This window comes from Danio aesculapii, chromosome 24, assembly GCF_903798145.1.
Source record: "Danio aesculapii chromosome 24, fDanAes4.1, whole genome shotgun sequence".
In the NCBI taxonomy this organism is placed as follows: Eukaryota; Metazoa; Chordata; class Actinopteri; order Cypriniformes; family Danionidae; genus Danio; species Danio aesculapii.
In genome coordinates this window covers 30,937,539-30,963,047 of record NC_079458.1, presented here as the reverse complement: position 1 = coordinate 30,963,047, position 25,509 = coordinate 30,937,539, and the positions used below count along the sequence as shown (strand labels likewise).

General features: G+C 34.8%; 1 protein-coding gene across 4 annotated transcripts in view; it reads right to left on the bottom strand.

The window, feature by feature from the left end:
* ncoa2 (nuclear receptor coactivator 2) overlaps nt 1-25,509 on the bottom strand; it is a 218,537-nt gene that overhangs the window by 61,041 nt on the left and 131,987 nt on the right. For all 4 annotated transcript variants that reach the window (XM_056451064.1, XM_056451063.1, XM_056451065.1 and 1 more), the window contains exons 9-11: nt 23,096-23,236; nt 20,083-20,230; nt 8,001-9,249 (exon numbers count right to left, since the gene is read on the bottom strand). In XM_056451064.1, coding sequence (XP_056307039.1) covers nt 8,001-9,249; nt 20,083-20,230; nt 23,096-23,236 — 1,538 coding nt within the window. The remainder of the gene's footprint in view (nt 1-8,000; nt 9,250-20,082; nt 20,231-23,095; nt 23,237-25,509) is intronic.

Sequence of the window (25,509 nt, the reverse complement as noted above, 5' to 3'; positions counted from 1 at the left end):
TTAAACACATTTGGACAAACTATTATGTTGCTAACAGCATGATACTCTAACAAAAAATCTTAGCAAACACACACTGGATAAACTAATAGTATGATGCCAACAGCATGTCATACGTATAAAAAAAACTAAGCAGACAGCTTTGTTGTGTAAACTATTAGCTTGTTGGGAACAGCATGACATGCTAACAAAAACATTAGCAAATACACTAGATAAACAATTAGCATGATGCTAACAGAATGCCATGCTAATAAAAAGAAATAAGCAGACAGATAGTTTGTGTAAATTTCTAGCATGTTTCCCACAGCATGATATACTAACAAAATATTAGCAAATACACTAGATAAGCAATTAGCATGGTGCTAACAGCATGCCATACTAATATAAAGAACTAAGCTGACAGATATTTTGTGTAAACAATTAGCATGTTGAGAACAGCATGACATGCTAACAAAAACATTTGCAAATACACTAGATAAACAATTAGCATGATGCTAACAGAATGCCAAACTAATAAAAAGAAATAAGTAGACAGATAGTTTGTGTAAACTATAAGCATGTTTCCCACAGCATGATATACTAACAAAATATTAGCAAATACACTAGATAAACAATTAGCATGGTGCTAATAGCATGCCATACTAATATAAAGAACTAAGCAGACAGATATTTTGTGTAAACTATTAGCATGTTGCTAATAACAGGACAGGCTAACAAAATATTAGCAATTACACTAGATAAGCAATTAGCATGATGCTAACAGCATATCATACTTATAAAACTAAAAAGACAGATATTTTGGGTAAACTATTAGCGTGTTGCAAACAAAAATATTAGCAAATACCCAAACTCAGACCTGGAGGGCCGGTGTCCTGCATATTTTAGTTCCAACCCCAATTAAACACACCTGAACCAGCTAATCAAGCTCTTTCTAGGTACACAAGAAACTTCCAGGCAAGTGTGTTGAAGGAAGTTTGAGCTAAACTATGCAGGACACCAGCCGTCCAGGACCAAGCTTGGACACTCCTGCACTAGATTAACAATTAGCATGATGCTAACAGCATGACCTGCAAAAAAAAATACTTAGTAACACACATTGGATTAAAAAAAAAGTAAAATTTTTAATTAGGTTATAGCTAAGCTTTCTTATTGAACGATGCTGTAACATGTCTTGCACTTACATTTGACATCTTTTATGATAACGTCATGATGTTATGAGGTCAAGAATAAACAATGTAGTATAAAATAAGCTATATATAGCGTGTGTAGGATGAAGCACAATGGACCAATGAACACTTCTCCATCCCATGAGGGTGTGGGAGAGCTGTGGATTGCTGTGTAGTGATGCTGCTGTGTCACATGACAATGAAAACATGGCAAATGTAGCACATATAGATGGAGCTCATTCTATATAGGACAAACTTTTTAACAGCCACAAAGTAATTACTTATTCAACAGAAGTATGTGATTTCAGATGAGGCCATCACAAAGCCTTTCACAGACCTCGCTGCAATGCATTATGGGATTGTGTTCTGCATGAACTATGCATGAGATGCAAATCTGCAAAAGGAGCTGTCTTATAAGGTTGCTGGCTACCTTTTAAACAGCGTTTGTATTGTAACTGCACTTATGATGTCATAAAAAACACTCTTTAGCAAAGCATCTGATTTAAACCAGAGCTAGAGAGAAAAGCAAAGTAGGACATACAGGATGAAGAGAGGGTGAATGATCAATAGAGAGAGAGAGAGAAAGGATTGATACATCAGTAAACGCCTCGGCTGAAGCCACCAATGATATGTGCATCTGGGTCATGTCTGCCGCCTGCCATAAAAGCTGCATTATTGAATGCCACCCTGTCCAGAGCCATGGAAAGCCTTTAATTGCCAGCCAACTGTAAAAAATAAGGGTGAACAGTGAACGGCGCTGCTGAGAGTCAGGACAGTAGTGGTGTCATGAAGACTTCTTGAGTCTCGCTCTCTGGCACCATGACCTTTCATACAGATCCCTGCTTCTCTTCACTCTCAGCTGCATCTCTATCAAACCAGCCGGCTGATCATCATATCATTATCATCAGGAGAGAGAGAGAGAGATAAAGAAAGAGGGAGATGGCAAACTGAGCGAGAAGGGTATAAAGGAGGTCAGAGCCAGCTCCAAGTGGGTGGGACTTAAGCTCCAAGTGGGAGGGCCTTCGAGCTTGAAGTGGGCTGTACAAACCTGGAGATATTTATTTATTTAATATCTTGTACATGACACTGAGTTTATTATTGTGCTTCATGAATGTAAACACCTACTCCAACCCTAAACCCAACCTCACAGTAACCTGATGTGTTTTATTAACAGTGTAATCCCTCCCACTTGGAGGTTTCTGGGCTGCAGCAATACCTACTTGAACTGAGCTACACAGAATGCTAGAATGCTAATAGAGGGGTTCCCAAACTTTTCAGGCCGAGATCCCCAAAATAATTCCTCTGAGGTGGTTATACATTTACAAATGTTGCACACACAACAATAGGCCTATATAAACACAAGTGTGTGCATGTGTGTGTGTATATATATACATATATATATATATACATATATATATATATATATATATATATATATATATATATATATATATATATATATATATATATATATATATATATATATATATATATATATATATATATATATATATATATATATATATATATATATATATATATATATGTATATATACATGTATATATATACATATATATATATATATATATATATATATATATATATGTATATATATATACATATATACATATATATATATATATATATATATATATATATATATATTATATATATATATATATGTATATATATACATATATACATATATATATATATATATATATATACATATATACATATATATATATATATATATGTATATATATACATATATACATATATATATACATATATGTATATATATATACATATATACATATATATACATATACATACATACATACATACATACATACATACATACATACATACATACATACATACATACATACATACATACATACATACATACATACATAGATAGATAGATAGATAGATATAGATAGATAGATAGATAGATAGATAGATAGATAGATAGATAGATAGATAGATAGATAGATAGATAGATAGAGAAACAACCATAGGCTATAATTTATATAGTCATTAATTTAATTTAATATTAACCTCAACTAATGAGACTGATGAGCACAATGCTTTCAGCACAAGTCTATTCTTGGTTTAGTTTTGGTGACCGCCACTCGGCATCCTCAATGTCCAGTTGTGGCCTGTATTTATTTTTTATGTATTTGATTGCTATAAAGATGTTAGAAAGTTTAACCTGGTGCTATAAATCAATCTGCTGCAGCTGACGCTATTGCTGTGTTGTTAATCCTATAAATAAATTGAAAGGCTGATGGCTTTTTATTTTCATGTATTGCTGTTTTATGTAACTATTAACTACTTTTTATCTTCTGTGGGTTATGAGTAAAATATGGTAATTCTAATAGTTTAATAAAATTTATTTGACTTTTGAAAATCACCAAGCGAAAACCACTTTTAGGAACTACTGTTCAAACATAACAAAAAATAAATGATCTTAAACCAATTAATTACCTACTGCTTCAATGGCATCATTAAAGCTTTAAGAGGGGTCTGCTTTTAAAAGCTCGACCAATCGCAAGTGTTTGGGGTGTGGCTACTCTAACAAACAGGCTGAGCCTAAATCTAAAAATCTCTGATTGAATTTTGAAAGCAGCGAAAATGTATCCTTTACTACCTTAGATATAGAAAAACAATCCTGTGTGCTTCATTTCTGACAGTTGTGGCGAAGTGGCGGTTGGGTATCATTTAGCTTGTAATACTGTTAGTATTAAAGTAAGCAGATATTCCCTTTGTTATTACTAGGACCAGACAGAATCTGCGAACATTTCTTTGCTATTTCTGCACAGAATTTTGTAAAAAATCTACAGATTTATGCGGAATGATTTTTAAATAATAAAATAAAAAATAATACCTTTTTAACCTTATATTTAATGTTTACAATGCAAATCCAATTAGATCCACTTATTTGTTAAACAAAGCAAGTCTCAGATATAATATATCTACTAAAATACAAATAATATTACTATACAAACTATATTGTAAATACATCATATGAACATTTTCATATTAGTCAATAATATTACTGAAATTAATTTCAAAACTGAATACATATTCATTTACACACATTTACAAATACTCAATGATGGGCTAAAAATCTGCAGATTTCTGCATGCGCAGATTCTGTGTGGGCCGAGTTATTACTAAAGTTCTCTCTATTTAGATGTAAGTGATAAAATAGATTTTTGCTTGTTTGAAGGAAATTATCTGCCAGTGGGGCACATAAAATAATATTGTTTTCGATTTGAAATAGTTATATTAGTAGATATTTCGACTAGAAACAAGACAAAAATTCGAAGTATTTATTTATTTTTACTTATATTTATAAATTCCATATAAATACAGTGATTAAATACAATTCTGTAGCTAGCACCTGCTCAACTATAATTCTGACTGGACATTGCATATCTTTGCGATGTGACGACTGCGGATGCGAACATTGTGATATCGATGTTGAAACGATACATTGTGGAGCCCTATTTTAAATGTCAAATTTTGTCCCAAAAATCTCTTACTCTCAAAAACACACCTATGAAACCTAAAAATACACGTTTCTTTATTAGTATTATGCCTCTCCACTCCTGTCACATCTCATTCTCGTTTCTCCTGCATCCTCACTAATTGAGCTTTTCCCTCAGCCTTCCATTTTTTTCTTCCTCTCTCATTGTGTCCGTGCTCCAGCATCTCCTCCATCACTCTTCCTGTCCCGCTGTGGCCTGCTTGCTCTGTAAATCACAGTACTTCATGTCCTCAATGGCTCAGTCGTGGAGGCCCGGAGGTCAGAGGTTCCTCTCCAGCGGATCTCCGGGTCTTTTCCTGGTAACCGCGGGCCGGCAGGGTCACTCCGCTAACAGGAGCAGCTTCCAGAAACCGCTGCTTTGATTTGACAACTATGACTCAATTTGTGGCTCAATCAACAGCTTTTAAAAGAGACCCGGGAGGCCCAATGAACACAAACACACACACATATACGGGATAATCTCTCCATTCTGCTGCCCTGGCCCTAGACGCCTCTCTAACTTTGTCGGTCCTGATTGGCGCCTGCTGCCAGCTCTGTAAGGCATGTGCCAACCGCTGTGCCAGATGAGATGCGCCGAAACGCCTTTTTCAAATGTCACAGCGCTGCTTCTGAGAAAGTCCTGCCAGTTTCCCACAGAATCGACTTCCTGTGACAGAGCTCTCACTTTCTCTTTCTCTCTCTCCAGCTGGCTGAGTCATTTATATCCCTGCTGTTACCATACTGCCTCGATCTGGGGCTTCATTGGCCGCTTTAGAAATCTGTTGTTTGCTCTACTTTCACACCCAAATAGAGAGAAAACACAAAGATATGCAGAGACGGAAGGAAAAGACACACAGGCTCGTACGATACGGACACAAACCTATATTAAAAGTGTGTTGTTATTGGTTGTCTTGGCGTTTACTTTAGCAGGAGAGGTCACTGTGCTGTCTGATGATTTTTCAGATATGCAGTAATTAATTGAAAAGCACCATTGCGCACATTATGCAGTGACACTCCATTACAATCCAGCCATAATTTACAAAACAGCAGACGTGATTGGGATGATGGTTTTGCATATGCAAACGTCAGCTGTGCTCATTATATCGGTTAGCACAGAAAGATATTTCAGATTGTAGGTGCATTACAAGGACAAAAAAAGCATTTAGAGTTAAACACTGGCATTCTTTTTGATGCAAGTTGATTTGGATGAAATATAAATACCCTAATATATATATATATATATATATATATAAATTCAGAATTATTAGCCCCCTTGTTTATTTTTTCCCCCAATTTCTGTTTAACGGAGAGAAGATTTTTTTTCAACACATTTCTAAACATAATAGTTTTAATAACTCATTTCTAATAACTAAGTTATTTTATCTTTGCCATGATGACAGTAAATAATATTTTACTAGATATTTTTCAAGACACTTCTATACAGCTTAAAATGACATTTAAAGGCTTAACTAGGTTATTAGGTTAACTAGGCAGATTAGGGTAATTAGGCAAGTTATCATATACAGATGTTTTTTTTTTTTCTGTAGACCAATGAAAAAAATATAGCTTAAAGGGGCTAATAATTTTAAGAAATATATATATAGGGGTATATATTAAGGGTATTTCTATTATTAAAGAATTAAAATTATAATGTATTTATTAAATTATATATTTAATAAACCATCCCTGCTAAAAAAAAACATCTTAAACCAGCCTAAGCTGGTTGGCTTGTTTTAGCTGGTCGACCAACCTGGTTTTAGAGGGATTTTGGCCATTTCAGGCTGGAAAATGACCAGCTAAAACCATTTATTAAACTTGATCAGCCTGGTTTAAGCTGGACATAGCTGGTTTTGGCTGGGCTCCCAGCCTGGCTAGGTTAGTTAATCTGGTTTTTATCAGGTAACTCTCCCAGCCTGACCAGCTAAGACCAGGCTGGAAATGGCAGCATGGAAACCAGCGAAACCCAGTCAAAACCCCTCTAAACCCAGGCTGGTCGACCAGCTAAAACCAGCCAACCATCCTAAGCTGGCTTAAGCTGGATTTTTCAACAGGGATATAAACCTCTTCTTTTAAATACATTCAAACTTGTGCTATATATGCAACAGCTAACAAATTTGTAGAGTAAAGTTGCAATTTAAAAAAATAATTAATTAATTAAAAAATAACTAAAACAAGCAACACAAGTACTGTGAACTTCCAAACTAAAACAAAGTCCATGATACCAATGAGTCAAAATAATTCTCTGCATTAATATAGAACTTAAAGGCTCATTCACACAAAGTCTGAAAGCAATAAAGATGATGCTTAAAACTTGTCCTAAATGTTCAACAATAGCAGTCTACACTACAAGTATAACTATAACAAAACAAGGGAATTTGAAGTGTTGGAATCACTTTCAGGGTTACATTATCCAACCGATAAACATTGATAAAAACATTGAAAACCAATCAAAATCCATCAAAATTTAAAGCAACAAATAACAAATAAACAAAACCTTAACATGCCTTAACTTGTAGTATACTGTGGGGTTGTTGAAATGCTTGATGCTGATGTAGGGTTGGGCCAATAAATGACATTATATCGAATCGCGATGAAATTTATGTCAATAACAATGATAAGCTCTAAACTTTTTTAGTCTATATTTATCTCAGAGCCAATCACACAGCAGAAATGTGCAACAATGGGAATCTAAAAGTGTGTTGATATGAGGGATGTACAGAATTCTCGGCCAAAAATGTTATGTCATTTAATGGACCCTCAAATTTTTGTGGGTTCAGTTTTTATTGAGGTACTCTTTTAAATCTGTAAGCATTAACAACCTATATTGAAATATATATCGTTATCGTTCAATATGGAAAATAATTATCGAGATTGCATTTTTGCCATATCGCCCAGCCCTATGTTGATTAGCTAATGAACATTCTACGGTGTGAAATTATTTTCAGGGAACCGTGTGGCTTAATTTTTTAATTTTAAACGTAGCAGATCTTGACCACATTACAGTTCCATACCACAAGGTTGAAATAACTTCAGAGACAACAACTCTCAAAAACACTTTGAATGAGACACGTAATATACTAGTCCTACAAACAAAAGCAGTTTGAGGACAAAAACCTGACAAATGTTTTGAAATTCAACACCTAAACAGTGACCTTAGATGTGGTAATTATAGTATAAGTGCAATAATTGACTCCAGCCAAAAGAATTATTAGAAAATAATGCATACCAGAGGTGATAATTTGGTAGTAAATCAATGCCGTGGCGTCTTTAGTTAAATACAGTAGGAGACATCACTTACCGGTTCCACACGGTCGTAGCCACCATCAGTTTTCTCTGTCTTAATCCCTGTCATCTTGCCCCCTTCCTCCTTGATCTCTCCAGGCTCCATTTTAATGCCTTTACCCTTGAGTACATTGTCATCTTTATCCAGTAGGTAGCGCAGCAAGGCATTGTCTTTCTTCTTGGGACTGACAGGCTCTTGTTTAATGGCCAACTCGGCCACACCAGCCGTCCCGCCAGCAGAATCCTGACACAGCTCCTTCCCTGTGGCCTCAGCTGTAAGTTTGGCCAAATCGACAGGCGACGAGCTGTTCTGGAGGAGTCTGTGAAGGATTTTGTGTTTCTCCTTCAGGGAGGTAGCATGTGACCCGTTTCCACCTTGAGAACCAATGCCGCCGTTCCCTGCGCCGCCATCTTTACACCCAGGTTCTCCACCAGCCATCGGAGGGGGTGAAGTGGATTCAATAGGCTCAGTTTTAGTGGTGAGGAGCTGCAGGAGTTTAGTGTGACTTTTGTTGTCGCGCAGTCGGCTTTGAGGGTCACTGCCGTCCGGGTTGCTGAACTGGCCAAGGTTACCCTTTTCATCTCTTGGCATGTCACTGCCATCTTCCTGCCCAGTGGTGCCCTGCTCTGATTGGTTCTGCTCTCCAAATGACTCAGGCGCACCCATTTTGTTGAATAGGTGAAGATTGACAGCTACCGAATGTGCAGCTGGAGACCCTAACTTTCTGTCAGGCGAGCCCAGGGATTGGCCATGGCTCACGCCGTGGCATTCGCTAAGTGCCTGGAGGGCATTAAGCGAACTGCTTGTGTAACCGTGGTTGGCCCCTGCTCCCCCATTGCCACCAGTACTGCTAGTGCACATACTGGCAGGTGAATGGAGGCTTCCCGCTGGAGAGAACTGTGGAGGGGGTAAGCGTGGAGATCCTGCTACTCCGGGACTGGCTCGGTGACGTGGAGAAAGCATGCCCGGACTACCCTGAGACGGGCTGCTCAGCTTCAGGGGATACCCGCTGCCCTGAGGGGTGGCCGCCTGCATGGTTGCTGAATGACTCATGGTTCCCGGGCAGCCGAAACGGTGCATGGCACCAGGCTCCTTCTGGGCACCAGGGGAAGGGAAAGTGGATGTGTTGCTGCTGATGGTGGCGTCCTGCCCCTGGGGGGTGCTCGAGGAGCCCGCTGTGTTTGGAGAGCTCATGGGGTTCATGGGTTTCCCCATGGTCTGAGCATTTCCAAGATCAGAGGTCATGCCACAGACAGGCTGCTCCCTAAAAAAAAAAAAAAAAAATAGATTAGTTAAATGAAGTGTGACATGGTTTTGTGCATTAACAAGTTTACAAGTGCATTATGAACACAAATTTCATAATTATTGGTGCTTGCTAACTCAAAGCTCAGTCAATAGCCCTTTCACACCATCAGACCTTTCCGGAAAATTACCGACAATATAAAATATCGTTTGTTTCTGCAATTTTCGGGAAAGAGAAGTTGTAACATTCGCGGTAATTTCCCGGAATGCTGCACTGTGTGAATGACGTCTTCTCTGGCCAATCAGAACATTAAGGCACATTCACATCCATGCTGTTTATGAAAATAAAAGCCTTTGAATATTTTTCCTGACACATTTAGCTACTAGATGTTAGTCAGAAAACATTTCTATGTTCCTTATTAATGCCAACTGTGTAAACATCATCGATAAAATGCTAATGATAAACTGCTGTTTGTTTACCTTCATGCTCTGCTTCAGTAGCTTGACGCATGTGCACTTGAAGTGCTTTGGTGCACACACATATTATGCACACATACAGTATTATGTTATCTTGACATGCAAAAGTGTTCCTCCATATGTTTTCATTGAAGTTGTTCACAATACGTTCACCATCCACAGAATTTGTCATGTAGTCAAATATGTAAACATTTAGCTGTGGTTTGCGCTTCTGCCTTTGGATGTCTCTGGGACAAAAGCAGCTGCATGAATGCTAACTTTTAAATAAAAGTGAAACCATCAACAAAAGCCTGACCACTTCTATGTTTACAAATACAAGTGCAGCCGTTTAGAGGTCATCTCTGGTCAATGATGTCAGAATTTATCTGTATTTTGGAATGGATGTGTGAATGGTCTTCTCCAGAAAAATTCCGGAACGTTCTTGCATGTGTGAACAACATTTTTTAATTTACCAGTAAAGTCGTTCTGGAAATTTTCGAGATATTTACTGGTATCCCTGTGTGAAATGGGTTATTGTTACAAAAAATCCAAACAATTTAAAATCTGTTTAAAATGTTACTTTGGCAATTAAATCAAGAAACCAAGTGCAGGCATCATATTTAATAGTGTGTCAATTGGTGTGCCGTGTTTTTTTTTTTTTTTTTTTGAGTGAATTAATACACATTAAACCAAGTGAGGAAGGCTTCTGTACCCCTACTCCTTCCCCTTGGCCATTGAAACAGAGTGTGAAGGGGAAAGGCTTCAAAATTTACCCCTAAGAAATAGAACACCACTACAACACCTGCACACATCATCATATGGCATCGCAATCTCTCGCTTCATATGAGATTGATGATGACGACTGCTGTAGTTATTCCAGTTGCATTATTTTTTGGTATTTATCTTCAGGAAATCACTGAAGGCATATATTATGTTATCATGACGATTTAATGTGGCAATAAGATCGTAACTGTACTGTGTATTTACACCCTAGTCAAATTTATTTTTAAAGACACAAAAACAACATTAACATTATAGCAGACACTGTAAAAAGCTCATTCACAGCCACTAGACTTTTCTGACAGGGGATTCGAGTGTCATGGAGTGAAAGAATGTTGTGGGACTGCTATACAGGAGTTATTATAATAAATTATAAATAGAGGATTTTTAACATTTTTTAATTTTAGCGTTTTTTGTTTTTTTTATCATGACGGTACAACATGAACACGGTTATGAATGTATTAAAACATGTGCTTGCTTGTTGTAAAAATTTGTAATAATGACAAATAATACTAATTTGTGTATCTCCTGACTTTCGTGTGCAGCCATGCTGCCGTTGTAGATGGTGTATTCCGGGAAATGTTCTTACCCCTTGGTTTCGAGTGTGCTCCTGAAATCTCTGATCTGTTTCAAGGGGTATCTATTCCTTTTTCTTAGCCCTACGCCTTCAAGCTAAACAGAATTGGGACACCCCTACCCCTTCACGTGAATAAGGAGAAGGGCTAACGGGTAGAATTGGGATTGGGCCTAAATATACCATTAACGAGAGCAGAGGCATGCCACAGTAAAACTTGGCTATGCCCCAGTAAAAGCTTTGAGTTACAATTTATTTTATATTCAAGTGTAATAATTAAGATTGAGTGTCCCAGGATAAAGACATTATTCCGTAAGTACTACTGAATCAACGCTTGTGAAAGGTTATGTAGTTTAATCAAAAACAAACTGACACATGTCCACAGAAAACCAAGTTGAGGGGGGCCTGTGCCCCAGATTTATGTCTAGCAACAGCCCTAATGGTGAGTATTAAAATTAGATACATACCGTGCCATACACAATTTACACATACTCTGAAAGAATGAATCAAAGGGCTCATTAAGAAATCACCTATGAACCATCCAGAACACAACACCCAAATATGTATACAACCACATAACAACGCCTAGGTGACTAATATCAACACTTATTTAATTACTGTACAAAAGAGAGACATAAAATTACAAGTAGAAAACAATTGTAAGAGGAAAAGACACTAATAAAAACAGAAACAGAAAACAATGCCTGTTTAGTTTAGACAGGGCAAGCCGGCATCACCAGTTTGGCACGTGCCATCGTCGACAATGGAGTTTTAATAGCGATCCAAGGAATTAATAATGATTTCCACGTAAATTCTATTGAAACTATTTCATTACATTAATCCGGTGCAGTCATTTGTTAAATTAATCTTGCAGACAGGAAACGGTTCTCCTCGCGCTCCGAACAAGGAATCCGAGAAAAGAGCTTAAGCGGAATTTCAGGAATGGCTTAATTAACTCAAGTATGTTTCAGAAGAGAAGGTTAAAAGAGGGGAACGAATGGTTATCAAAGAAAAACAGCAGCGCTCATCCTGGGAAAGAGAAAAGAGAATGGCTGTGCATGTCAGATCACCCCCCTCTAATGTAAAAATCACCTCGGGGTATAAAGCTTTTAGCAAGCTACGTACTAAAAAACACTGTCTGAAAGCTGATAAATGCATAGAGATGGCTTTGTTGGGAGCGTGAGGGATGAATCAATGGTCAGGCTGTAGTGAGTGTGTGTTATTGTGCTGGAGATGCTGTGCTTTAAGAGAGCAGCCCCCCTGATGTGAGCTCACTCTGGGTTTAATGTTGATCTGTGCTCGACAGCCCAGCCTAACACTGCTCTTATTGTCTCAGAAAGCAAACTGGAGAGATGCATATGAAACTGTGTTCACAACTGCCTGCTGCGGATCTTACTTTTATTGAGCCACACACTCCAAATGATTTCATTCGATGTGAACGTGCATAATAATAATAATAATAATAATAATAATAATAATAATAATAATAATAATAATAATAATAATAATAATAATAATTTAGTTTAAGTAAAGATTCACACTATTAACTGTTAAGTTTTAACTGTTTATTAGTACTTATAAAGTATTCTACATCCCTAATCACTAATCCTGGCCAATAACAATCCAGCTACTACCTTGCTAGCTATTAATAATATTGAGCTAATAGTCTTAGTTAATGGTTTGTTAATAGCACAAATCATACATTAAATCAAAGTATGACCACAATTGGCACTGTAAAGGCAGAAAAACAGGACTTCTTTAAGTTTCATCAGGTTAAAAGACTTTTTAAGACCCTTTAAGAAAATTATGAATGAAACTTTAGACTTATACAGGGCTAAACACTAATTCTTAATTCCAATTTGCTGGGTTGGGCCAATATACACAACATGATATTTACTTTTTTAAATGACAGGTTTAAAATTGTTAAAGGTCTCTTTATTGTGGGGACAATTACATAAATAATCAAAAATATATATTTGTTGGCTTTTGGTGAAAATTAACTGAGTATAACTTCCATTCAATCTAATGCATTTCTGTTATAAATCCTATGCCTATTTCTAAATATTTTGTCTACTCCCCCTTATTTCTATAAATAGTTTTTGTATCAGTGGAAGATAACGTAATGGGATGTGTTGCTCTGTTATTATCACGAGGAACCGTGTAATTGTTTTCTTTTACCTGGGAATTAGGGAATTATAAAAAATGTCTAACATCTATTGTAAATTGTATCTCTTTGCAATAAAAAACAAAACCTTAATATAAATTTAAATATGTAAAAAAAAGCTTTATTAAGAAGGATTGTAATTGGATGGATGTCAGCCTGATCGGGTAGCTTTTCTTAGACACAAAACAATATTTCAGTAAATTGAAGACTTTTTAAGGCCTAAAATATTGTTTTTGAAATTTAAAACATTTTAAGGGCTCTATTTTAATGATCTAGGCGCAAAGTCTAAAGCGCATGGTGCAAAAGCATTAAGGGCATGTCCGAATCCACTTTCGCTATTTAAAGGACAGAAAAATACACTTTGCGCCAAAAACATTTTAAGGGCTCAATTTTAATGATCTAAGCGCGAAGTCTAAAGCGCATGGTGCAAAAGCATTAAGGGCATGTCCGAATCCACTTTCGCTATTTAAAGGACAGAAAAATACACTTTGCGCCGCAGCGCATGGTCTAAAAGAGTTGTTCTTATTCTCGTAATGAGTTATGGATGTGTTTTGAGCATAACGTGCATAAAACCAATCAGAGTCTTATCTTCCATTCCCTTTTCGAGTCAGATATGTCACGTCGTGGCACATTTGCTATTACAAGGTGGACTTTGTAAGTGGAAAAGCTAGTGAGAAAACAGTTAAACAGACCATCTGCAGCGAGAGGATGAAGAATGAGCCTCCTCCATTCAGCCTCTTTACATTAATTTTACTCTTTACTTTCGTGGATAAGGAAACAGTGTTGTACACACTCCAATGAAAACATCCATTAGCCTACATATTTAATTTTAAAACTGTTTAATTTTAAAACTTTAATTTTTTAGTTTTAAAACTATTTCTAAATTCAGTTCTAATTTCCAGCAAGGGAATAAATGAACAATAATAATGAAGTGTGGTCAAAAAACTGAGTTATACCCAAACACACGTCCTATTATTATGCCCCATATGGTGATGCATACGTCTCCAAAACCCGACAGGTGGACAAATCTAAACTTGTTTTTATTAAAACAAATATAAATATGCATAAAATAAATAATACTGATAATAATAATAAGATTATACAAATGCAAATGGTCATGAACCAACTGAAAAAGCCCCTTGACATGGAGAAGGTATTTTAGGTAGAGATTTTTTATATCTACGTAGTAAATAATAATTTCTGTAACATTTTAACCCTTTATTTTTTGTTTATATGTAAGATTTTTGTATATTGCTGTACATCCCGTGTGTATTAAGCGTTTGATAAGTGCATAACTAACACACTCTGCGATGGACTTTAGACCAGCTTTTACCTGGTCAATGCTGCGGTTTATTTCAATTCCTCAAAATAGCAACGTGCCAACAATGCGCCTTAACAAACCTCCTATGTAAACCAGAACACCCATGAGTCCACAAAGTGGTGCAAATGGATTTGCTATTTAAACAACGTGCAAAACTTGAAAATTAAGGTTGCACTGTTCTGAAAATAGCAAGAAATCGTGCAAAACACATCTTGCGCCTTATTGCGCCGGGTGTATGATAGGACCCTAAGACTTTTTAAGATCCCTAAGACACACTGAAAAAAGTATAACTTTGATGGTATGCATAAACAGGAATTAAAGATAAGAATAAAAAAGGTATCTTTCTTTATTTTCAATTCAATTCACCTTTATTTGTATAGCGCTTTTACAATGTAGATTGTGTCAAAGCAGCTTCACATAAAAGGTCATAGTAAATTGGAACAGTGTAGTTCTGTTTGTAGTGTTTAAGTTCAGTTCAGTTTAGCTCAGTTCAGTGTGGTTTAAAAATCACTACTGAGAGTGCAAACACTGAAGAGCAAATCCAACGATGCATAGCTCTAATTGGCGAAAGTGAAGAAAAAAAACCTTGAGAGAAACCAGACTCAGTTGGGCATGACCATTTTAATTTCTCTTTATTTCTTTGATATAATTTATTATGATGATGATTATGATTGTTATTATTATATAGTAAAATTGCACTTTTTGGGCATGGAAAACGAGAATAACTGCATTTTATTACTATTATTAGTAGTAGTTTAAGGCATATTTTTGCATCTAATATTTACATTACAGGTCTATTTGGATTAGACTGCATTAAATTTGATCGCTCTGGATTTTAAAGATTATATTGTCTGTGATAATTTTGTAAAAACAATTAAAAACTGCTATGCTCGCTATTATTAGCCCATTAAGAATTGTTTATTGGCTACAGAACAAACTCCTATTGTGCAACGACTTGACTAGCTAATCTAATTAACCTAGTTCAGCCTGTAAACTGCACTTTTAGATGACTACTAGTATCTTGCAAAAGCCAGTAAAATATTAAGTACTGTCATCAAAGCACAGACAAATTCAATGAAATTTTATTATTATTATTATTATTATTATTATTATTATTATTATTATTATTAGTAGTAGTAGTAGTAGTAGTAGTAGTAGTATTTTAATATATATTTTTGCACATAATATTTACATTCCAGGTCTATTTGGATTAGACAGGATTGAATTTGATTGGTCTGGATTTTAAAGGTCAAATTGTAATATTTGTATTTGTTTAATATATTAAAATATAGCATAAAATATAATCTGAATTTGGGATGTATATTAATAATGCACGATATACAGGTTTTGTACAATGTGCAGGTGAGTAGATCATAATAGTACTTTTATTTTTTTTGTTGAACTGTCCCTTTAAAGTTTTAGTCCCTCATTTTCAATTACTCTAGACTTAATTAAACTAGCAATCAGATTGTGAGGAACGATCATGGGTGAAAGACTTGTTTGCCAATATGCAGCAGTGGGAGTCGAGGGAGTCGTGTTATTCTTGGTTCTGAAGGAATGTTTAGAGACCAGCATCGGCCTCTGGGAAAACACGCTTGGAAGTTCTTACATGACACTGAGATTTCAGTCTATGGTCTTTAACCGGGCTTGTCAGAACTAGAAAGCGTGTGTTTCCACTGACTGCTCACATACGGCGCTGAATCAAACAGGAAACGTTGAGGAGTCTGTGGCAAGCAGGTTTAACATTTAATTCATAACTGTGCTAGTATCTATTGTTCATTCTACTAGAACTTAATTTTTAGATACTAGCAGTTTTTCCATTTAGAGCATGTACTTGTTCATTAGCTACTAGTGCTTATTCTTATCATACTATTGCATATTTCATTGCATAATAGTTCTTATTAGACACCTATTCATTAGATACTGACCGCTATTAAACAGATACTCGTACTTAGTGATTTGATACTAGTGCATATTTATAGCACTTATTCATGTGAAACTAATACATATTAAATAGATGTTAGTAGTTATTGAATTAGATACTAGAAATTATTAAAACATATGTAAAATATGTAAAACATATGCTGGATATGTTGGCGGTTCTTTCCACTGTGGCGACCCCAGATTAATAAAGGGACTAAGCTGAAAAGAATATTATCTTACTAGTCAGATCTAGTCATAACTAGTCTAGTCATAATTATATGATGTATAACTATAATAATATATTTTAAGCAAGTACTAGTATCAAATATATTTGTAATACTATCGGTTACATTGTATTTTAAGGTATATTTTGTAACAATGTAACTAATTATTTAACTATTGAGTAACTTTATTTACTTTTTATATGGTTATGGCTAGAATAGAGGAACTATGGCGTCAATTTGTATGCAAAAACCAGGAGGGGAGTTAGCATTTTAGCAGTTCCGGTTCCCTCTCCCAAAGTCAATGGGTTTTCTAAATGGGGTATCGGTTAAATTGCTTAAATAAGATTCGAGGCTAACACCGCCTCAAGATACTTTCATGTTTTATTCTACGATATAAAACACATCAGTTACATCAAACTCTTAATTTTTTTAATCGGTTACTCTTTTTTTAAAAAGACAGTTGCCATAAAGTAGCTAAATGGGACTACAGGCGGTGTATGAGACATTATATGTCATCGAGCTCAGCTGGTCTGAAACGCAGCCTGCTTGCATTGGACATTTGGTTTTGTCTGTTAATAAAGTGTTTTCATGAATAGTATTTTATAGTTTGTAGTATTTTTCTAATTGGGAATTCATATTGTGTGTAGATGATGCCTTGACTTGTAAAGGCCGTCAAGACAGATTCATTAGTTGATCATTTATTTTAATTAAACAATATTATGAAGTTACTGCTTACCAGTGCAGCCTGTCTCTTTCCTGCTCTCAGTAATACAAATATGTCAATAAATTTGTAAAAATACATAAATATTAACTGTCATTTTAACATGATCAATTGATTTTTCGTCGCTTTTTTAATAACTGCAATATTTACACTCCTCCTTAAAATGTATAGCATATGTGGCTGCTTTTTGCTGTACTGCATGACAATAAAAAAGAATATTAAATTATAATATAATAAACAGAGAGAGTAAATCTTTGTCATGGACCATATTTCTAAAAAAAGCTTGAAAAGTTGTCTGTAGCAGGGTGGTGCTGACGTCACAGGCGAGCGCCCCGAAAGCACTGTAGTTCGTTTATAGCCTAATGTTAGCTTTTCAATTCTTGCGTTAGCATTTAAGATAGAAAAGTGCTAAAAGATGTATTTCCATGTGAGGAATATCAGGTTGGAGTAAATGTGTAAGTGTAATGAACAGTGTTTGAACACAGACCTTATTATTTGCAATCTTTGAAAAGCCTTTAGGAAAATCCTATACGGAATATTATCGAGGGAACCAGTTATATGCTAGCAGCCGATTAGCCTAAAAGGTGATTTCATAGTTCCTCCACTCTATGCAGGTCAGGTTAAGGGTGATTTGCATGTAGTTATGCATAATAAGTATTGTGTACATATTATACATGTGTAACAAGGACACATTAAAATAAAGTGTTAGCACATACTTTAATAACATTACACATACTAGTCAAAATGTAATACTTAACATCTCAATGAAAGATCCCTGCCAAAAACAGTAAAACTTGTCACTAGTAACAGCTACTTCCTCTAATAAAGAAAATAGCATCTAATAATAATTAGTACTAGTGTCTATTTACTCAGTACTGGTATCTAATAAATAAGAGAATATAATAACTCATTAGTCATACCTGTATCTAACAAATAAGTGCTTGTACATTTTAAAAACAACTATTAACTAAATATTAATCACTACAACCTAAATAATAAGCACTAGCAACTAATAAAGTACTAAAACTTGAAAAGATACAAGTTTCTAAAAAAAAAGGTCAAAATTATTAATCCTCCTGTGTAAATTTTAGCTATTTTTCAAATATTTCCCAGATAAAATTTCCCAAAGTACAAAAGACAAAAAAAAAAAAGATTTTAAAACCATTATTACATCAGTTCCTCCAGTATTATACATGGGTCAACAATGTTAAACATATATAGGCCAGTGGGATGATGATGATGACGATGACAGGGTCATACCTTTAAACCGTTATTCTTGGCATTTGACAGATAATTAAAAAAGGGTTTCCAGGTGGCTTCAGAGCCTGCAAAGTTACCAAATAGATTGTGTCTAAGTCTCTCTACATGTAAAATGCCAGAAAATTCTAAAAGCCAGGATTTAAAAAGTGGTTTTGATGCCTTTTTCCTTAGACAAAGTATTTTTTTCAGCTATCACTATTTCATTTTGGACAGCTTTTTTAATTTGATGACTGAACGCACGACGTGAGTCAGACCAACCAAAATCAGTGATTGTTCTATAAGGGGCGAGCTCACAAGAATAAGCCTGAAAATTTCACTCCAAAACTCCAAAGGTTTTGGACATGACCAAAAAAGATGTCCTAAGGAGCCTTCTGCAGATTCACATTTGTTACATTTAGGGGAGATGGAGGGGTAGAATTTATTAAGCTTAACCCCAGAATAATGAAGCCGACATACTACTTTATATTGTATTAGTTGGTGTCTTGAGTTAATACAACATGTATTTATGACCTTGATAGGCTTTTTCCAGCCCTCATTGGTAATTTGAATGCCTAAATTTTTCTCCCAGGAATCTTTCAAATACAAGGTAGATATGTCAAACTGATCACTAAAAACGAGAACAAGGGCATTTTTGGACAGTATCAGACATTCTCTTCTGAACAAAGTCTGATTCCTTGAAAAAAAAAAACATTGTAAAAACTTTAAAAAGCTGTCTTGCTTGATATTATTACCCGGTTAAGAATGGTTTTTATTAGCAACAGAACAAACCACTGCTGTCCAATGACTTACCTAGCTAATCTAATTAACCTAGTTTAGCCTTTAAATTGCACTTTTAGCTGTGTTTAGCGAACTTTAAATGTGTTAAGAAATATTAGAAAACAATATTTGTCTTGTTTTTTTTTTTTTTGTTCAAATGACATGTCTTCATTATAGACTTGTACTATTGGAAATACATAAAGAAAAAATATGTCTGTGAAATATCTGTAAGCTTTTCCAGAGGATGTAACTGTTTAACGTTGTGACTATTTAGTCACCAATATTAGTCACTAATGTTAATAATTATAGATGGTATCTTGTTTCCTGAATTATTAATTATTTGTTAACCGATTAGTTTGTTGATGTTGTTATTGTTCATGTCCTGCGTTTGTAGTCACAATATCTAAAAAACTTGCTCCTGATTGTATTCTTGAAAGCACTCTGTACACTCATCCTGATCATTTTGAAAAAACATACATAGACATAGTATGGTTTAAAAAATAAATGTTATAATGGCTTTCCACAGGAGACGATCAGAACTGACAGCAACAGATAATCATGCGCGTAGCTCTGAATTACGCCACTGTTTATATATTACAGTAAAAGCACCGATTCAGAGAACAAAATGGAAACCCGACAGCTGAAAGTGCAGTGTGTCTGCATGGGTCTCTGGTACCTCTGTAAGATGTGCAGGGACATGTAGAGCTGTGGCTCGTTGGTAGAGGATGAGCGAACCAGTTTGCTCTTGGTGTGAGCAGAGACGATGGTCCCGTCGGACAGGGAGAACCGGTAGATGGGACTGAACGCCTGCCCGTGCCTTATCACTGCAAAACAACACACCCAGATGACTGATGACTGCAAGACCAAAATATTCGTGCTGATAAATGCATACGCAAAATCGACATTAAATGCTGGAAATGGCTGACATTACATGGTGAGGAGAAATAAAATATCATGCAAGTCAATGGTCAGTAGTTTCCTACATTCTTCAAGACATCTTCTCTTGTTTCCAACAGAACAAAATGAAAAGGAATAAAGGTTTGGAACAGATGAAGGATGAGTTAAGTATGACATTTGTGGATGAACTTTTCGTTTAAGTAATACTGAAACACACACCAAAAGATCAGTTCAGCTTTTTTGGTCACATTTAGATTCAATCATTTTCTCAAACATGTCTCTACAAGATAATCAATAAGACACTATAAAGCCATGTAATTCATGTGAAAGCACTTCTTCTAGTACTGCATGCTTTACAAATGAACTATTCTTTTTTTATACGCTCCATTCACACATTAAAACCAAACTACTGTTCTCTGACATTATTTAACTCTTTTTTTTTTCTTTCTCATATACAGTAGTTGGTAACGGGTGTAATATTACACAACAATGACAGTGAATTAGTTTTAATGTAATATTGGAACATATATTGGGAAAACTACACACAAAACAGTGGTTTACCGAGCAAATTGTGGGCTTGTTAGATCAATTAAGTTTAAATGGCAATTTCTATGCTAATGTTGTAAACCATAGCCTGATTAATTGCTCATTATGCCTCAATTCCACTGAGGAGTACAGTACGGTACGGTACGGTATAGTTTGATACGGGTCACCTTTATCAGGCTTGTGTCTCCACCGCCAAATGGTACCAATGATGGTGTACACAAAAAGCTGCAGTGAACGTCATTCTTGCTTGAAGTTCACATATTGTATAAGAAGCACTTACTAAACAAATGCTTTATATACACAAATACTTGTGTAAAAATAAATGTTTATTACTAACCTTTTCTATAAACTGTATTTGATTATAGCTGCAAATCAATGATCATATGAAATAGCCTACAATTATATAAAATACAAAATAAAAGAAATATGAACAATGTTTAATGATATTAATTACTAAAAAAAAAAACAAAAAAAAAAAACATACATTTTACATTTAGGCCTTATTTGGGTCGATAAACCAAACTAAACATATACAGTCAGTACAAACCGCTCATCTTTCTTCTACACCAGCATATACGTAACGTTAACATCTTGTTAAAAAGTAATTCCGTCATTAAGAGTTCATAATAGTCCAAAAGTTGATGATAATGATTAAACAGGGCAGTTTGTTCATGTTTTAGCCTGCTGAAAGAATCATTTGCAGTTTTTTCAAGCTTCACTGTTCTTTTCTGAAAGGATTGATGTCAGAAGCACTTCAATTATCCCGCGAACATTACTATCATCAGCTCACATTCGTTATTTCAAATATAGACGCGCAGCAAGCACATGCAAATCTCTAGAGAAAGTGAAACCACTCACACTTTCAGACGGCCTCGTAACCAACAACTGGACACAAGGCGGATTCTGTTCTTCATCTCTGCTTCGTGGCAGTTCGAGAATGGCTCGTTATTATATGTATATATTATTATGGTGTAATATCTTGGCTGTGTATTTAAAATGTTTAGTGACGTTTCTCATCAAACCAGAGTGTTTAGCTGCACATCTTTCTGCGCCTTTTGGTACTCTTTTGTTGTAGCTTTTGACAGTAAAAAGCCACTAAAACATACCAAACTGTATCGTACCACTCAGTGGAAACAGGCCATTACTGTATATTAAAGGTTACAATTAACAACAAAGCCCAAACTACTAAACTCACAGCTCTACAGTGGGACTACTTAGAAACTTACTGAAAATATGAGAGTGGAAAATCCTGAAAATCACATAGATTTTCGCATAGACAATTCTAAAAATCAAATAATCTAAATCTAAACCAAATAAATATTTTATTGATGTCTTTCCACATGACTGGAACACTGATTGGGAGATTATATAAAGCATTTTTTTTTTTTTTTTTGCGTAACTAGAACATCAAGCCAGCATTTATTGGTTTCATTTCCTGATGAGATGGGACAGAATTTGAAAGACGAAACGTGTTTAAATCTTGGCAAAAACAAAGATATAAAAAAATAAAAAGTCTCAAATTAAATTCCACACATGTAGTGGTAAAAGCAGCACTGCACAGTTAAAGACAAAATTATTAGAATAATTAAAATAAATAATTATTTATTTTCAAATGTTTCCCAAGCATAGTTTAACAGAACTTTTTTTTCACAGTATTTCATATTATATTCCAATTATTTTCTTAATGCTTTTCTTTTTTTTTTGGATGAAAATAAATAAAATAAAAAGGTCAACATTATTAGTCCCCTTAAAAGTGTCTATTTTTCAATTGGCTAGAGAACGAACCACTAATTTTTCCAATGACTTGCCTAATTAACCGAACTTGCCTAGTTAACCTTATTAGCACAGATAAGCCTTTAAATAGCACTTTAAGTGGAATACTAGTGTCTTGCAAAACAACTTGTAAATCATTACGGTCATCATGGCAAAGACAAAATAAATTAGTTTTCAGAAATTAGTTATCAAAACAATTATATTCATAAAATAAGATGTTGAACAAATCTGATAAACAGGAAAAGAATAAAAAGTTCTTAGAGCGGCTAACAATTTTGCCTTCGTCTGTATAGGTGTACACGTGCATAACAAACTGAAAAGCCCACACCAAACATTTTCTGTACAAATATGTGTGTGTTACACACTATTATCTAATATGATGTATGCATTTAAATAAACAGGAGCTACTTTTACACATTGTAATGATCAACACTGCAATCTTCACTCCCCATGACGCAGCTCCAGATCTGTACCTTCTTGCTGATGTCGTTTGGCGAACGAAATGTCTCCATCGTTCTGAAGATGAAAACGCTGAATGCATCTTCGCACCAAGTCTTCCCAGCCTGGCTTCATAGATGCTCGTAACAGACTTGTGTCCAGAGATGTGATTTTACCTACAAATACACAGTATGACAATGAGCTAAACAGTTTAATTGTGTGTACTCTACTACATGTTGTCTGTATACTCATTTCTTAAAGGGATAGTTCACCCAATAATGACATTTTACTCTTCATTTTCTCACTTTCCGAGTGCTTCCAAACCTTTCTTTCTTCAGCTGAACACATTTTGAAGATATTTTGAGTTTTGCGGGAACTGCTAACCACTTTGGAAATCAATAGCTACCAGTTTCCAACATTTTACAAAATATCTTCTCCTGGGTTCAGTAGAAGACAGTAATTCAAAGAGGTTTGAAACAAGTGGAGGATGAGAACATTCTCATTACTTTAAACTATCCCTTTAATGAGTGTAAGGAATGTTTAAGCACATGGAAGACCAATCTGCAATTCAAAATGAGAGCAAGTTAAGTGGTTTGGGATTAAGTGGAAGTTTAATGCTTATGGTTAAGGATTTAGAATAAAGGCCTGAGGTTGAGTAATATCATTGTTGATTTAAAGACTGGTTACCAAAAAACAAACCAGGTAATGAAGTATAAAGAGACTCATCTCGGCTGTGATCACTCTGAATTATAGCAAACAGTAAGTTGGGAGTTTCCATGCTCAGTAAGTTTGTGACAACATGTGTGTTTGATGTGATCGTAAAAAACTCTTGATCTTCCCACTGCATGAACTCATTGTCCAGATGACTGTAGTGTGTTCAGTATACTCATATTCAGACAGAGATGCAGTTGCATTGTGGGATGAATTAACTTACCTGCTCATGCATGAAAAGAATGGTGTAAACCAAGTGGAGAGATTTTAAGGCAAGTGGTTTTAAAGGAAATACAAAAAAATATATATATTCAATATTTAAGCCAAATAATTATTATTAATACATACCAAGGTATTTAAATTCTACGATCCTTTCTCACATCAATTATTGTCTGATAACTTGGTCTAACACAAAATGTTCAGTTTTAAAAGCTCTGGAATTATTATATAAACAATCACTTCAGATTTTAGATACAAAAAAGTTTAGTTTTCATCACCGTACTATTTTAAAAACCCATATCCTGCTTAGTTTGGAAAACACCACCAAGTATAAAAATGGTTGTGTAGTTTACAAGATTATGCATGGTTTAGCACCTCCCCTTCTATCTGACTTCTTCCAGTTTAAATCTGTAGAAAACAGAGAGTAGGGTGCAGCTAGAGCTGAGTGCATTGTGCCACTTAGAAAACCATCTTTTGATCAAGCTTGTTTTTCTTTTAAAGTATCATATCAGTGGACATTAATACCACAATCTGTTAGAGAATGTGTATCTTTTGTCATTTAAGCATAATTTTAAGAAATGGCTTTTTAATAATCAACATTGTGAACATGAGGCTTTTTGATATTGTTGTTGTTTATTTGAGTATTGTTTTTCATTTGAATTTGTATGTTTTATTGGCATGGCCTTTAACATCATAAGGGACCACCAATGAAAACTAGTCTTTGGGATAATTTGGGTACATTTACAATATTAATGTACACTGTCCCTTGTTGTGAAAAATAAATAAACATAATCTTAAACTCACAAATCTATCTCTCAAATTCATATTTTAATAGGAATCTATTCTATGATATATTTGTGCATATACATTAGTATAGACAGTACTGAAATCAAGCCAAATATGGAACTAATCTAACAAAATTACTTACGATAACAGTCCCCAAACTAGTAGACCTATATGTATATGTCAGAGAAAAATATTAAATCCAAAAAATAAATAAAATAAAATAAAAATCGAGAATCAATTTTGTAGTTTGTAATTTTGTTTTTTCAATATTTGGCTTGAATTTAAATATATTGTCTTTCTATTTCTGAATATGTTTGGTAACTAAAATATTATTTTAATAAATATATACGTTTAATCAATCTATTTTGTTCAAATGCACCAAAATATATGTCCTATTTTCACTGAGAAATGGATACAAATATTCATTTTCAAAAAGAAATGTCAGGGTATCTGCAGGGTCTTAAAAAGTCATAAATTTCAAAAGCTACATTTTAGGCCTTTAAAAGTGTAATTAGATCAACTGAAATGCTGTGTTGTGGGTCTTAAATCTTTTTAACAGGTCTTAATTTTCCTTTGTTCATGTATAGCTGCCCAATCTGTCCATTAACACCCATACAATCACCAACAATCCATCTGAATAAAACTTTTTTTTTTTTTTTAATAGTGTTTAGTTAATTTGCTTATAGTAACACTTGCTTAAAAGTTCTCCATTTATTTACTGCTGAGGATTCTG